This window comes from Ciconia boyciana, chromosome 4, assembly GCF_034638445.1.
Source record: "Ciconia boyciana chromosome 4, ASM3463844v1, whole genome shotgun sequence".
NCBI classification, from domain to species: domain Eukaryota; kingdom Metazoa; phylum Chordata; class Aves; order Ciconiiformes; family Ciconiidae; genus Ciconia; species Ciconia boyciana.
The window spans coordinates 81,424,937-81,440,846 of record NC_132937.1 but is presented as its reverse complement, the minus strand read 5'-3'; the positions used below and the strand labels follow the sequence as shown (position 1 = coordinate 81,440,846).

At 38.5% G+C, this 15,910-nt stretch overlaps 1 protein-coding gene across 5 annotated transcripts in view; it reads left to right on the top strand.

The window, feature by feature from the left end:
* GRAMD2B (GRAM domain containing 2B) overlaps positions 1 to 15,910 on the top strand; it is a 34,342-nt gene that overhangs the window by 6,157 nt on the left and 12,275 nt on the right. For 4 of the 5 annotated variants that reach the window (XM_072860380.1, XM_072860378.1, XM_072860381.1 and 1 more), the window contains 4 exons: positions 8,867 to 8,989; positions 11,138 to 11,225; positions 11,539 to 11,605; positions 12,570 to 12,673. In XM_072860380.1, coding sequence (XP_072716481.1) covers positions 8,949 to 8,989; positions 11,138 to 11,225; positions 11,539 to 11,605; positions 12,570 to 12,673 — 300 coding nt within the window. In that variant the 5' untranslated portion in view covers positions 8,867 to 8,948. The remainder of the gene's footprint in view (positions 1 to 8,866; positions 8,990 to 11,137; positions 11,226 to 11,538; positions 11,606 to 12,569; positions 12,674 to 15,910) is intronic. The other variant, XM_072860379.1, reaches the window with a different exon arrangement.

The following is a 15,910-nucleotide window of genomic DNA, read 5'->3' as shown; positions in this document are numbered from 1 at the left end:
AGCTTCCAGAAACAGTGGCAGGAAATAATGTGCAGGTTGCAAATAGGCAGCAGAGAAACTCAGCAGGGTAGAGGATGTAGAGGCAGACTGAAGACTTCCTCCTCTGTGAATAGATGGGGGAAGCCTTCTAGTTACCTTACTATGAACCAACAGTTCCTGACATTCCCCCAAAAAAACAACCATACCTAGGCATGTGCTCTACAAAGATCCATTCCTGTAGGTGCTTCAGTGTTTTAGACCTCTGGGAATCTTCATTTAGGGTGTTTATGAAAGATAGACCACCTAGGCGAAAGACTCTTGATGGCAATTTTGTAGCTACCATTTATGCTACACTAGTTCAAGAATAGCCATTTAGGTTTGCTTAGCCTTTTTCTGGACAAGAAGGAATGTTATAATACAAAAGTCCAGTAAATAGCAGAATTATATATATGCCCATGGTTTTGTGAAATTTTACAGTACATGTAAATATGCTATGGCCAGCATAGGAGAGAATGGGTGTTGCCATGGAGGAGACTTTGTGGACAGTGGAAAGGCTCATACTGAAGAAGGAGGCTTACAGAGCATTCAAACTCAGTGTCCTGGTGACACAGAAAATAAGAAGTCAAGCTGGCCCTAGCAGGAATCTGGCCACCACGTGTCACATCTGATTCTAATCTTTTTCCAAGACTTTGGAAGGAAATGGTTCCTTATATGCAGTGCCACAGTGAAAGGCACTGTTGTGATTAGTATCGGTTAGATGCCTTGTTGGAAGCTAGTATTTCCTACTGTGAAATAATAGCTTTTGTATTAGATTATCTACATTGTTCTCGTCTTTTCCATGAATGCATAGATGGGTCTGTAAGAAAATTGTAGGTTGCAAAGATAATTATGGGAAATTTAGCATTACCAGACCCTTGGTGAACAGTGAGCCTCCAACAGTGATTTCACTTTGATCTGCTTCTATCCTTGATAAAAGGTGTGATGAAACAGGGTAGATGGACACAACTAGATGCTCATTTTCATCTCAGTCAGTGTTTTGCATTAGGCCTTGTTGTGCACTTTTCTTGCCGGGGAGCCTACAAAAAACACTGTACTCAAGCATCCCTTGAAATATCTACTTTAAATTTTCTCTGCTCAATTAGTGTTGCCTTTTAAACAGAGAAATCTCATTAAGGATTGTGGATTATCTGTTGTCAATGCCAGTTCTTAAAGAAACTGCTGCATGATCAAACCCAACCATCTTTCTCTTTGTGTATATCCTGTTTGAAGAACCAAAGTTATTTTTTGCCCTGTACATGGATTAAAACGCTTTGTGTGCATCATGTTGAGTCATTATTTCTGTGCAGCATATGAAGTCGTTATTTCTAAAAGTGCCATAAAACAAAAGCTTCTGATCAAGTGATTAGTGGCAGCTTTATTTTTTAACTTTGTTTTTCTTAAGCAGCAGAGAAAGGAATAAAGGTGTTGGTAGGACTGCTCCCAAACCTGTGCTATCATCTGTAACTGTTCTGTATTCTTAATAGCAGTTGTTAATATAATTGCTGGTGTCTGCTTTTTTCTTTTTTTTTTTTAAATCCTAATTCAGTCTGATGTTAACTACTCAATTTTCTTCAAAAACACAGTTAATGCTGGAAAACTGTCAGCCAAGTCTTGTATCATGTGGAGGCATGTTGCTCTGAAGTTCTTCCTCCAAAAAATGGAGATGTAGCTTCAGGTAATGAGGCCAAACCTTTATGCTTATGCTCTGGTGATCAGGCCTCATTTGTAAAGATGCTTGTGTTGTTCCAGAGAGAGATTTGTGCTGTTTCTGCCTGAGTTAAGGAGCAGATCTAGTTGATGGGTGCCTATGAGGTCATACTGGACACATGGATTGTGTGTAGATGCAGTATTTATCTTTTTTATTGAATTCGGTATAGAACAATTGGTAGACCTGACACTTAAGTGCCTTTGCCCTCTTTTCTGCACCGTGAACAAGTCGTAGATCAGGAATCCTTCTTTCTTTTCCCTTTTTCCTGTTACCTCTGGAAGCTAAAGATAAAAATGTGATCTGATACAAGGCTGCACGCTTCCTCTTCAGTAGGAATTGTGATCCTGTTTTTTGTCTTGTTCTGGGTTAGAAGATAAGGTAGGCTAGAACTAGGAGATATGAAAACCTTTCCCCCTAAAGGCTGCCAGCAAGTTGGAGAATGAAAAGAACACATGCTCTAGTCTAAAGTAGATGTGAATGAGTGTCTCCTCTAAGGTCTTTTGCTTCACATTTTTTTCAGAAATGTGTCTGTCAAGAAGGTTTGTGTTGTGTGCTGGATTTGGCCATGCCTAAGTTCAGATAAATAGTTGTTGGTCACTGTGCTGAGACTTCCATGAAAACTGCGTCATGGGAATCTTGTGGGGTTGAGTGAAGATGCATACGAGAGGGCTTTTGCTTTTTTGAAGTGGATATCTGAAATGGAAACTCATGAAGAGACAAGAGAGCTAAATGGCTTATGTTCCTGTTCTGGTGTTAACTTAATAAAATATCTTGTTATAGTGTCTCATGTTTCAGAGCACAGGGAATTCTTCTGTGGTTTGTTTTTTTTTTTTTCTATGGAACTTGATATAAGTCTGGTTTTGATTAGACAGGGAATACAGCCAGTTAATAATAGATGGTATTTAAAGCAGAGAATTTACATACTTGCTAATAACATCTGCGGTGTCACAGTGATCTTGCTGATGTTCAGGTGGTAAGGTAGTGTGAAACTTGATCTGGTTATTAAGTGAAATGTCTATTCAGTTGAGGAAAAAAAAATACTTCCTCTATCCTTAACAGTGTTGGAGGGGTTTGTGTTCAGTATTAACTCAAAAATTTAATTCATCCTTTTAATAAAGTTATTATAGCAACATAGACATACAAAAATACTCACACATGAGTAACTGTGTTCCAAGAGATAGCTGTGAAATAGAACACAGTAAATATTTCTGAAATGAATTATCTTGATATATAAAATGAGATTCACAATAAAAAAAAGTCTTTAACAATTGGGTTGGTCCCTCTTTTGGTGCTAGCTGATATCGAGATTTCACCTGTGCCTGCAGACCTGTTTCATCCTAGAAATGCACAGAGAAACACGTGGTGTGTATGCATGTGTGCCCATCCATATGAATATGATACTCAGTTGATGTGCAGCTGTATAACTTTGCCTCCATTATGCCGTGTTTGACTGTGATCTCATGAGAAGAGAATTAGCCTGCTCCTTGAACAACCTGAGGCAGTTGAATCTCAGTCTGGTTCATACCTATTCATATGAACAAACGGACCCTTTCCCTCATGCAGGGTTTCACATCTCTGCTCCTTCATCAATGCTTTGCAGCTCTCCGTATTTGGTATAAATACACCTCCTAGCTGTGTATCTGTCATACAAAATACATAAGAAATGCTGTACTTCAGAATCAGCTGCTTTACTTCCTTCACTTTTCACCCTTAAGTACAGGCTGTGTACTAAGTATATGGAGTTATACAAATACCAAATGCCTACATTATGGCTATACTTAACATCTGTTATAGCAGCTGTTAAGCAGCTCTCTGCTCCTTTGTGATTAGGGTAGCTGTAGCTTATTTTCTTGGTAGTTGTGAAGTCTCAATGATAGTCAATATTTGGCTTTCCATTTGCACAGTAAAAGTGATACTTGGTCATAGCATTATTCTGAGGCGTGTTTTTTTAGGAGATGTGTTTTCTCCCATACACAGTGCCATGTGCTACATAACACTGGAGCATGGCTTTAGAGCTACTGGAGGCATTTTGCCTCTGAGTGACTAGACTTGGTAGAAACAGACAACATCTAAATCCTTGACTTGAGCACTGTTGTTAGTTTATCCAGTACAGAGACCACTCTAATCTGCTATGAAGAGGACAGCAGGAGAGTTTACAATGGAAAAGGTATTTTCTTCAGTCCAGGGGTGAAATAATTCAACTGTGTAAGGTATGAAAGCAAGCTCATCAGATAAAGTACTCTGGATTCTGATTACACATCCAAAAAGGTTTGTTCAGACTGGTATGGCATAGAAAAGATGTTTAGTGGAATGATGGGGCATACATTCTGAAAGAAGATTTTAAGACTGAAGACTTTAGGCCTAGCAAAAGGAAGGTTGAGATGATTGCTCCTTCAGGGCATGATAGGTCAAGGGAAGCCTAAGCTGAGGAGCGGGCCTCTGGCCTGCAGTATGCTTAGCAGGGTGTCCTTTCAAACATTAACACATTTCATCTTACCCCCTTGCAGTCATCTCTGCTTGAAGCATGTTGCCAGTATGTCTCCTGGATGCTGCCTGGATAAATCTCTTCATCTTGCTCCCTCTCCTCTGCTTTTAAGCCTGACAATGTCCGTCATCTTGATTTGGGATCCTGAAATGTTTTGAGCCTCTCTCTTTGGCTTTTGGTTTCTGAAAGAATAACCAATTCCTTTATCTGAATAGACTCATGTCTGTGAGTAAGAATAGCTTAAATAACACAACCTCTTAGTATTTGGGCCTTTCACACTACTTTGATTCCTTTGTCAAATCCTTTTGGTCTGCTAACGGCTGCCCAGTAAATCCAATAGCTACCCAACGGAACCAAAAGATATAGAATTTCATTGTGTTTGTGACAGATATTTCCACATATGTTTTACCGAGCATGATTGTGGACAGTAGGGGAGAAATTATTCCACGCTCTTTTGGTTGATCATTTGCAATAATACAGCAGTCTAACTGCTGTTGCAAAATTAATCCTTTTTGTATAAAAGTGATGAAGCAGGATAACAGGGCTTCTAAGGTAACATGATGATCTGATATGTAGGCTCCATCCACAGAGGGAATGTTCCAGCAATGGTGTTAAATCCTAGGAAAATATGGTTTGACTGCAGTTTTGCAAACAATTGAAGTTGTAGCTAACATCTCTGGTTATTCAAGATGCCTTTTTCCTCCTACATAACTGATCTGCAGTTTGTGGACTGGGGAACTGGTTTGTCACAACTTATTGTGGCTTCTGAACTTTTTAGACCTGTTATCATGCGGACCAAGTAGCATGGGTGTCCTTTGGGGAGGATCTGAGGAAGCTTTGTAGAAAGGTTTGTGTGGTTGTGGAGAATTAAGACAGTAACCGCTGTACAGTTCTGGAGTTTTTGATATCTCTTACATATGCTTGAGAAGTGTTCATGTCTGGTAAGACTATGTTGGGGTTGTCAAAGACAACGGTTGTTCTTTAAGGCTCACTTTCCAAACTGTGGCCTATTAGCATGGCGCACTCACATTATTTCTGTTTAGTGCTTTTTATTCAAACTGGTTTTGAATGGAACAAGGAAAACGTTTGTATTTTAGATTACTGTCTTTAATTTTTTCCCTCTTAAAAAATCCCCATTAATGTGACACAACATAATTTTCACAGGGAGTCTGAACTTTTCAGATCAGAAGACTTTCTGCAGTATGAGGAACTTGACACACCTGTCTGTCAGAAAGTTTTTGCTTCACAGAAAACATTTAGATCAACAGAGATGAAGTTCCTCTGACTTTTAAAGTACATTGACAAATAATGTACTTCTGAACACTTAATTAGAATGAAACTTAGTCCACTGCCTTGGTTAATGTATTTCATAGCACTTTCCCTTTTCTGTGATTTAATCTTAAATTGCTCAGTTCAGTTATTGGTGTATATTTGAAAAAGGAAAAGAAACACTTCTTGCAAAAAGTTTAGTTAGAGTGCTTGCAACTAATGTTTATTTTAACTTGCTTAGATACGAGATATGATCCCATAGTAAGCGGAAGCCTTGGCTTTGAAAATACTCCCTATGACAACCGTTCTTTATTTGGAAACTAGAGACAATTTCTTTCTTTTTTTTTTAGCTGTTATTTTAAATAGGCTTGCTAGTAGTCCCAAAGATACAATATAAGTTAAATTTGAAAAACATTTCTTTTCCTATCAACAAAGTCCTGATGTTGCAAAGTTTACATGCTTTGCCCTGATATTTGCAAATACAGTTTACTTATATGCAACTATTGCTAACAGTTTTAGTGATCATCACTTTGTTTCTTAAGTGCACTCGATCTAATTTTTTTTCATGGATTGCTGACTTACATGCTCTTTTTAGAAAGCATTTATGAATCCTGACTCACGCATGAAAATTCAAGGAGTGCTTTAATTTGCTTGTGACTTGATGAACAATATTGTACTGTTTTTAGGTCGTACCTGTGATCTTTACTTCTCCAGACAGTCAGCTAAGATTCTTCTCATACTTTAAGGACACCTACTAGGAACTTAGCTTCTGTGTGGAGCTATAGTTACCAGAAGTGTAAGGACTAATCCTTATGTAATTTTTCATTATGTGAAGGGGGCATATGGGAGGTCGGGTAAAGGATAGACAAGACCATATCAGCTAGTAAGAATGCACCCAATTGCTAATGTCAGTGGCATATGTTACACAGGTGAGTCTCCTCATGCCTGGGATGTTTGGGGGAAACTCTTGCTGTGTTTGGGTACGTTCTCCCTGTTCTCAGCTGCAGAAGACAATCCTGTGGAGAGGTGACCAGACTGGCATGAGATAGCTCAGCATTTCCACGCACAACAGTCAGCAGGGTTAGCATGTTGAGGTGCCCTAGCTCTTCGCCATCTCAAAGCAGCTAGAGGGAATGAATTCAGACAGTAGAGAGGTTCAGGAATAGTCGTGGTTAACAGGAACAACAGACAGGATAGAACAGGCTCATAGGTTTAACTGTGAAGTAGGGATTAATTTATAGTTGAGGGAAAAGGGAATATGAGTGGTAAGTAAATAAAGCATTTAAGAGTAACAAAACATCTAACCATGCTGGCAGGTGTAAGTGAACACTTAAAGCTGTGTTATAGGTGTTTTTGAAACAAATTTGTAGTACGGAAGTGTGGGTGTGATACAGGCTGCTTTGATCAGTCGATAGCATTGCCGTGTAAGAATACCAGGCTGCCCAAGGCAATGTTGGACACCAGTCAGGCTCCAGGCTCAAGCAACTACATCTTAAAAATACTGCTGTGTCATGTTGTCTTATTCACTTGCGAGTTTCTATGCTGTGGTGTTCTTTCGAAATGCAGGTGTGATTGAACCTGACAATTTTGCCTCACCCTGTTCCTCATCCCACTCATGTCTGGTATTATCTGGCCTCCCTTGAAGCCCAAGAATTTGGGGAACCAAAAAATAACAGATAGCAAGACTGTGACTAAGGCGTTTGCAGGATTTGCAGACCTTTGGAATACAAGCTCCCCTATGCTTGCGGGGAGCACTGTGGGTTAGCAGTTTTCTCTGTTTAAAATCTCAAACAATCTTAAAACTGCTGATGTGGGTTTTTCAGGCAAAAGATTGGGTTCTGCTTAAATGTCTTGAATTGCCCATTTAATTCTGGTTTATGCTGGCCGAAAATAAAAGGTGGTGCCTTGTGGTCAGGCAGGGCTGATCCAAGAGTCAAGCAATGGGGAAACGATTGTTTTTTTCCTCATTGACTTTGTTAGTGCTGTAACCCTTTCAAGTATACATAAAGTGTGACTTAGGTAGTGGCAATTCGGTGTCCCTGTGGTGGGGAGTGCTAAGGGTTGAGGAAGGCTTAGATAGGGGAATAGTTGCTGTATGTAAATGTAAGACCCCTTGAGAACAAGTCCCAGCACCAGTAAGGCAAAACTCCATGGCTTTTGTCCTGCAACATAAGCTCTAGTTTAGCTGTGAAGTAGGATGCCACCTCATTAGATCTCAGTTAAGATGTTGTGAGGTGTATCTTCTGATCTTATTCACCAAAGTGTAATCAAAGCAATGGTTCTTTTTATGCCCTTCCTAAAAGAAAATGGAGATTAGTCTGGGAACCTCTGTCAGCAAAACGTTTGTCTTACTAGGAAAAGAAACTGGTTATTGTCAAGACACCCTCACGTAATGGCAGTGGCTGTGCTGTTGCTGTAAAATTGCAGAAATTAAACATTATAATGGAAACCTTCTGTAAATGGGGTTATTCAGGCCAGGCGTTAAATTAACGAGCAACATAGTTTGGCTTTCATCTTTAATGCTAAGAGCATCCTGTAGTCTTTCTGAGGCTTTAGTCTTACGAAGGAGGATGTGTTTATATATTCATCATGTCTTATTTTAAACTATTGTCATTCTTTAGACCCTGCTATTATTGCCAGCTTTTTTTCTTTAAGATTTCTGAGTTAACGTTTTATTATAAAATTATGAGAAGGGAAGCCAGGGAAAGGCTCTGATGGCACATCTTTTAGCCCTCAGGCTCTAGTTCCTTAACATACATTTCTGAAGCAGTGGCATGTGCTGTGGAAGGGCAATGCACTGTGGTGGCAGTGCTGCTTTTGTAAAATAAAACCAGCACTTTTGAGACTTTGAGAGGACCCTTTATTGTGAAAATCCTGCAGGTAGACTTTCACAGAAGAGGTAAGTGAGAGGCAAAACAGGACCCAGCTTCCTCTTGCAACATTGAGCCACAAATAATCTGCTAAGCACTAGGTACTGTCATGCAGGATGTTTTTCTCCCAACTTGCCAGTCAAATTAATTTCCATTAGTCATCGAGTCTGAGTACTGAACATGGAATGCATTTTTTCTAAACGAGACATTCTCTTTGGAACAGAAGCTAGAGCTACAAATTTTATGAGCGATGAAATATCCATGGCACTATTTCAGTTTTCCTCTCTTCATTGCTGAAATTCCAGTACTGGAGCTCAGAATACTGTTCAGATGTATAATACTGTCAAGTCAGTAGATGAAGACTTTTCAGGGCCTTAATATAAAAGATATGTCATAATTTTGTTCTTCAGTATGTGCTGTATTGTCAACATGTTGCAGTGGCATTTGACATTGGTATGAGTCCTGCAATACTCATTCCTATCTCTTCTTTTTTTTTTTTTATTTTTCCCTCTGCAGTTCAGATGGAGAAAATGGAACAGATGAAAAAAGAAAGGCAGGAAAATCACCTACTGTGTTGCTGCAGACCCCTACCAGTGAAATGGAATATTTTGATGACCGGAAAAAAGTTGATCTTGCTAGGTAATGTCAGAAATGCTGTCAGTTTTCTTCTAGTCAGATAATCAGAATGGTTACAACCCATTCAAGAAGCTACGCTGAGTAGCAAGATTTATCACACATCCCAGTTGTGGGTTAGCTTGCACACTATGCAAGTAAACAGGAATCAGAGCCACCTTCCAGGGGTTGCTCTGTTACCCACCACAAGCAGTCACAACAGTGGGAATTTAGACTTTGGGCTGGCTTAGCTTCCCTGTTCTAGGAAAAAATACATTGTACTGTTTGGTGCCACTGCTAGTTACATCCCTTTCACAGTCAATTTAACGAGCAGTCAAACTGAGCTGCAATTTGAGTTCTGGGCTGTTCCCAAAACACTTCCGTGTTGTTTGTTCGTGCTGTTCAAATATTGATTATCCATGGTAAAGCTATGACAAAAGTTTTAATTTTGGACTGTGTGCTGTATATTGCATCGAATTATTGTATTGCTCTGCAAAAACAGTCATTCCTCTGTTGTTGGAGAACTGGAATGCATTTGAAACTCTTCTAAAAGAAAATTAAATAATACTAAAATCCCACTTGGAGGGCTTGAATACAAACTTCACATCCCTTTCACTTTGTCACCTGAGCAGCCAATGCAGAAGTCAGCAGTCAACCTGACACTGTGGTTTTGGTCACAAGGCAGATATTTAAAAAACATCACTTAATTTCCTGAAGCATCTTTGAGGAGAAGGTATTTGAAGAAATATGTGATTACCTTTTTTTTTTTTTTCCCCAAACTCCCCTTCCAGTCTTATCTCTCACATACAATGTAATTGACTGTGTGCTGATGAGAGGTTGGCCTAAGTTTTTTGTAAGGCTCACTGTTCATTTCAGTTTGACCTGTACTTTACATAGGCACACAAATACATGTACACATGTATTTTAAGAGTTTTCTTCTGTGAGGGAAGAAAACTGCATATCTCAGGAAACCACCTGAGATATGCAGCCAGTCCTCCTGCTGTCTAAATCAGTCCTGCTGTACAATCTCTCTCCTAAATCCAGCTATACCTCTGTTACACTTGGGGATTCTCTTCCTCTCACCCTTACAGTTTTTACTGGAAATCCTGAACCTCTCAAGTTTAGGACAGTAAAGAAGACTTACTGTGCAGGATAAGGTGCAGTAATGGAAACTTTTATAGCCCCTTTCTTTCCCCATTGAATCTTTAGCACAACATGTTCTTCAGGTCATTCAGTATAGAAGTCCTGTGTTGTGTTTTTCCTTCTGTTTTTCAGTCTGCATCTGAAGGCCTCTAAAGAAGAGCTACCTTATTTTTGTTACCTGTTGATATGCTTTTGTTCTGTGCTAAATAGCTCTCAGGGATAATGTTCGTCTCTTCCTGATTTATGAAACACTGTTATCCCACCTCAGTTTTTGTTTTTCTGAACATTCCATTCCATTAATTTCTCCTGTATAAAACAAAAAAAAACTTATTTCCCCAGCCATCCACAGAGACTTTCCTCTGTACTTGTTCTACTCTAGAGTTGTTGGGGTTTTGGTTGGTTTTCTTTTTCCAATATGAATGGCTAGATCTGTACAGGTACAGCTTCCTACACAGCTGGCACTCACAGTTCCCTTTCATATGCTCTAGGGTTGCTGGCTATCTTAATGATTTCATTACGCTACACTACACAGTTCATAGCCATCCTCTGACTTGTGCACCTATGTTTCTTCTCTGTTGCACTTTCCAAATGAGCTCACATTTTGTAGTACAAGTTCATAGCTTTCAGTACGCTACCTTGCACTACCAGCTGCTAAGATTTATCTTACTTTATCTTGCATTAGTAAGTAACATGCTTAGTGTTAGTATTTCACATGTTGCCCAGAAACAAATGAACAGGGAGCTAAGCACTCTGATAACTCATTAAGTTGTGAAAATGTCTTGAACTTTTTTTTACTTCCTTACAACTAGTAATTTAGAATATTCCTTCTAAATTAAAAGATGACCTTCAGTGAGGGCTGGCATGGTTTAAGAATAAAATACACTCCTCTTTATTGCTGCATAATCCTTGATGAATCAGATAATAGTTATTAAAGGATTAATATGTTTCATGGAAAAGCACATCCTGTTGATAACTTACAAAGACTAATGAACTGAGGCCAAGCTTATATGGGATGCCTTTTTTAATCTTCAGGACAAAGAGCAGCACAGATAGTCCACTCCTGACAATGGATATCAAGAGTGACTCCAAGATTGAAAGGAAAAAACGTGCCTCAAATCAGGTAGGGCAGAGGATGGACTTGTTTGTTTATATGTATTAAGAGTAAATACATAACTACCATGACAGCCTCCTTGTTTAGCAATATTGTAGTTCACGGTTGTATAAGGACATAGATTCCTTTTTCATCGGTGTTTTAGAGTCTGGGTAAAGCAGGATACAAACTTAATAGCCACATAGCAAAAATGAGGATTTATTGTAAAAGAAGTGGGCAAAATGAGAAGGTATTGGGAGGACAGGAAGTGGAATGAGTCCCTTGATTGTAAGAATATCTAATAAGGTATGTGTCTCTGGGTGTGGGGCTTTTTGTTTTTTAGCTGAAGGCAAATGCACACTTTCATAAGCTGTTTCTAGATGTTCCCATTGATGAGCCACTGAAACAAAGTAAGTATTAACACCCTTGTTGTTGCTGGCTGTGGGTCTAAAATAATGCTGTTACCCACCAACTGTGGTGATGTACAAGAGGGACTACCTATATTTTAAAAACCTTAAACTCAAGCTGCCTAGAGCTACAAGGTCTTCATCTGCATGCAGTGGGTGTTTTTGTTGTAATCTTGCAAAACTTAAATCTTCAGATGTTGGGCATTTTTGGGAATTGTAGCTCGCTTTGCACTTCTTAGCAGAGTGCAACATTTTTTTGGTACTGAAGCTTCCTTACTAAAGGCATTACTAAATTGAGACAGCACTGGTAAAGTGACTAACTTGAGTTTTTGCTCTTGGTGATGCTTTAAGATTTAAAAACACTGGTAGGAGAAGGACTTAATGTTTAAAGATTCTACTGTTCTCTGTGGTAGTTATAACAAGTGAATTCTACATAGGTATGTATAACAAATGTTTCTTGAATACAAGGAAAGCGGTTCGTGAGTGAGAAATGGTTTGCTCAATGGCTGTAAAGTAAAAGCAGTATTACTTCACGTGTTGTACCTCTGTTGGTCATCTAGTCCAGACAACTGCTATAGAGCTAAAAGTTTAAAGCTAAAACCTTTCATTAAGCTCTTTTAAATTTACATAATATAGTTACCTGAAAGCTAGTAAAAAAGTTTCTAGGAAGCTAGTTGGTACTCTGTCAGAAAGGATTCTTGGCTTCTGGGAGCCAGTTGCGTGCTGTTACGCATTTCAGTCTTTGTCCTTCAGATATTTTGAATCTGAATTTAGGCCTGTGAAATCTTGTGAGCTTGTCAGTATTAGTTAAACTCATTGAATATTTCAAGGTTTGACAATGTTTATCAAAAGGTATAAACGTAAACATATTATGGCTTTGAAAAAAGAGCAAAACAAAAGCCAAACTGATAACAGTTGGCTTGGGTTGTGGTTACCTTAAAGATTATAGAATATCTGTTTGTTTCAGGTTTTACCTGTGCTCTGCAGAAAGAAATTCTGTACCAAGGAAAGTTATTCCTTTCTGAAAACTGGATTTGCTTCCATTCCAAGGTTTTTGGTAAAGACACTAAGGTGGGTAAAGTCTTTATGTACAAAACAGTAATGCTATTCCTTAACAGTTTATTCATCACCAGAAGTTCACATTATTATGCAAGGCTAGAATACTACTAATACTTCTAAGTATTAATTAATACAATCACTGTTCAGAAGCAATGCCCAAAAGTCACTCTGGAACTGGACCACTGTTATTATGAAAGATTGAGTCTCTCTCTTAAGGACTTCCTGTCTGAAAAAAATAGATGAAAGGAAGGGATCTGACATACAGCAGTGAGGGCATTGCCAAGACCATATAGCACAAACTGTACAATGTCTCTCTTGGGGTAAGTATGGAAAAGAGGAGGAGGAGGAGGAAGGAAGGCTGAAAAGTATAAGGACTGCAAGACTGTAGTTGGGGAACTAGAGGGAAGGATCGAGCATATTAAGACAAAGAGGAAGAACTAAAACTGGCTTCTGAGTTGAGTGGCAAAGACCTTTGAGGGATTCTTCTAGGACTCCTGTTCTGTGTAAACAGAGAACGGGGAAAGAAAAAACAGTTTGCTAGGTTTTTACTTGGGAGCCTAATATGAAGAGCAGAAATGGGACATAAACAGTCAGGAAGTTCCTAATTTACAAGATCACCATTTACTCTCTCAGTGTAGATACGACCCACCTAAGGCTTGGGCCCCCTGTGGTGAATGATATGCATATAGATAAAAATAAAGCCTTTTGAAAAAGATTTGGGTTCTGGTTCTGTTGATTTGGAACTTTTGGAGTGGTTTTCTTTGTTTACATAAACTCTACTTTGTTTTTGAGCTTTTATTGGGAAACAGCTTGATTTGCTGCGAGGGTTTCTTTGGCTTCTTTCTTGAGTACTTCCTTGAACAAAGTTCCTTGTTAGATCCAGACCCTTTGCCAGTGAATTGGGTGCTGAAACCAGTTCAGGAGTTGACAGTATCTCATTTCTCTACTGTCAACCATTTTGATGGAACACCATCTATCTTTGAAATAGCTTTTATGAAGGTGGAATGAGTTTAAAGAATGCTTAAATTTATTAACAACACATTGTTCATAGTGACCTTATGGGTTACTGTGTTTTACTGCTTGGCCCAAGAAACTGAGTTATTGTTGATTCCTAGTTAATGGATTCTATTAGTCATAGACAGTACATTAATGTGGATGGTGTGTGTGTAGGTGAAAGCCATGTGGCATAAACAAGGAAATCAAAATTAACAAATAGTGTCATTCATAATTAGTAACAGCTATCTCGGCAATTAGTTTCATTAAAATTGAAGCTGCTGTACTAGCAATCTCCTGTTCATCACAAACATGTGACTACTTCAAACAGTGGGAGAGCTTTCTAAATTCAAGCTAAGCTAAATGTTTACAAAAATCCAGTAGAACTCTACCAAGTAGACTAGAAAGACATGGGAAAAAAAGATGCAGAATGATAATGATGTAGCACTAGGAAATGGGGTTTTAAATGCAGGAATATATACACATTTATGAAAAGGGAAACATATTACAAGATAGGGTAGAGTGGACAGTATTTGTAAAAGTGGCTATAGTGATAGTCAAAAATACTCAATTCTAAGTCATTGCTTTCAGAAAACATTGTGGGGAAAATAAAGAATGAAGGGGATAGGCCTGATCATTTACTTCCAGCTGTCTTCCCCTATCCCTGCAACACACATTTAAAGCTTTGTTCAGTCCCATATAGCAGGCACAAGCTTTTAGGAATACCATTAACAAAAAAGCAGGAAAATCAGGGATATAATGAAAAATAATGTAATGGGAGAGGGAGGAAGAAATCAAGCTTGACAAGAGGAGGAACCTTCTTAGCAGTGAGATACACTGACAGTTTCCAAGACACAAAACCTCTATTGGTTAGAACTTATAAAACAATTTAAGCTTAGTGATAAAGTGTTTTATTGTGTGAAATAGCAGGTCTACACGATCTAATAAATTTTTCAACATTAATTCTTCTACCTGCAGGATTTTTTTTATTGAAAGCTTTGGTGGAGGGAATAGCCATGCAAGTCAGGAGATTTGAATCTGCAGTGTAAACACTGTGCATATTGAAAAACAAAAGATTGCTTCTGCAGGATTGAATAAGCTTTGAAAGACATCACTGTCTTTCCAGGTAGTTCTGTTTTGGCTATATATATTGGCCTTGAGTTTTTCCTGGAGCTAAGCATTATCTTATGCAATTTAGTTGCTTTCCAAGTTGCCTGCAGGTAAACCTTGTTTCCTGAAATAATTATTACTCCAGATAGAAATAAAGTAATTTGCATTGATTTTACCATTTTAATCTAATGCTGGGGTAACAGTGCAGTAAGCAAGTACTTAATCCCACTTAAGTACACTTTAGTCTTGATTACAGTACTGTTATCCATCAAAATAGCATGCAGTAGAATGCCATTAACATCTGTGATGTAAGGTTCTTTGAGGTGAACTGAACCAATTAGAAAACCTCTAAGCTACTTTTATCATTACTATTAGCAGGATTTCTGCTGAAAAATCTTCTGGTTTGGTTTTGGTTTGGTTTGTTGTTTTTTTGTGGGTTTTTTGTTGTTTTTTTTTTAAAGTGATGCAGATTCTGTTCTGACTACCTGAGGATTCTAGGTTTTTCCCATCAAACACATATCGTAGCTGCTCCCTTCTCCCCACTCCCAGAAAAAGCTGTTTTGAAAAGTGTTGCAAAAGCTTTATGGAATGATCCATAAATCATATCCAGTTTAAAAAGAAAAGGTGTAGTGGAGGACCTGTTTAATTACCTATTTTCAAAATGGCTTCGAAGTGGCTTCTGAAGCAGGGCAAATAGAGTTGACATGTTAAAAAATCAATAGAACAAACGATGACCAGATTTACAGATTCTTAGACCCAGGCCTGGGACTAAGAATAATTAAAATTATATGCGTTGGGTTGGGTTGGTTTTTTTCTGTTAGTGCACTTTTTAATGAAACTACGTACTGACTAAAGAGCGAGTTTCTAGCCCTTAGATGACAAGCAGATACTTGACTAGCCATGCTTAAACAGTGGCTGGCAATCTTGCACCCAGACTAATGTACACAAATACTTTTTTTTTGTTACCTGAGACAATTTTTCATTTCACGACTTTGTGTTGCTGTTCTGAACAAAAGTTAACAAGGTTTTATGAAACTGTGCACAGAGTAACTTCATTCTCTTTCTGCACTGACATATGTTTTTAATTCAGTGCTGTGATTGCTTGTTGAACAATCTTTGGACGCTTAATCTTGCTTCCAAATTTCT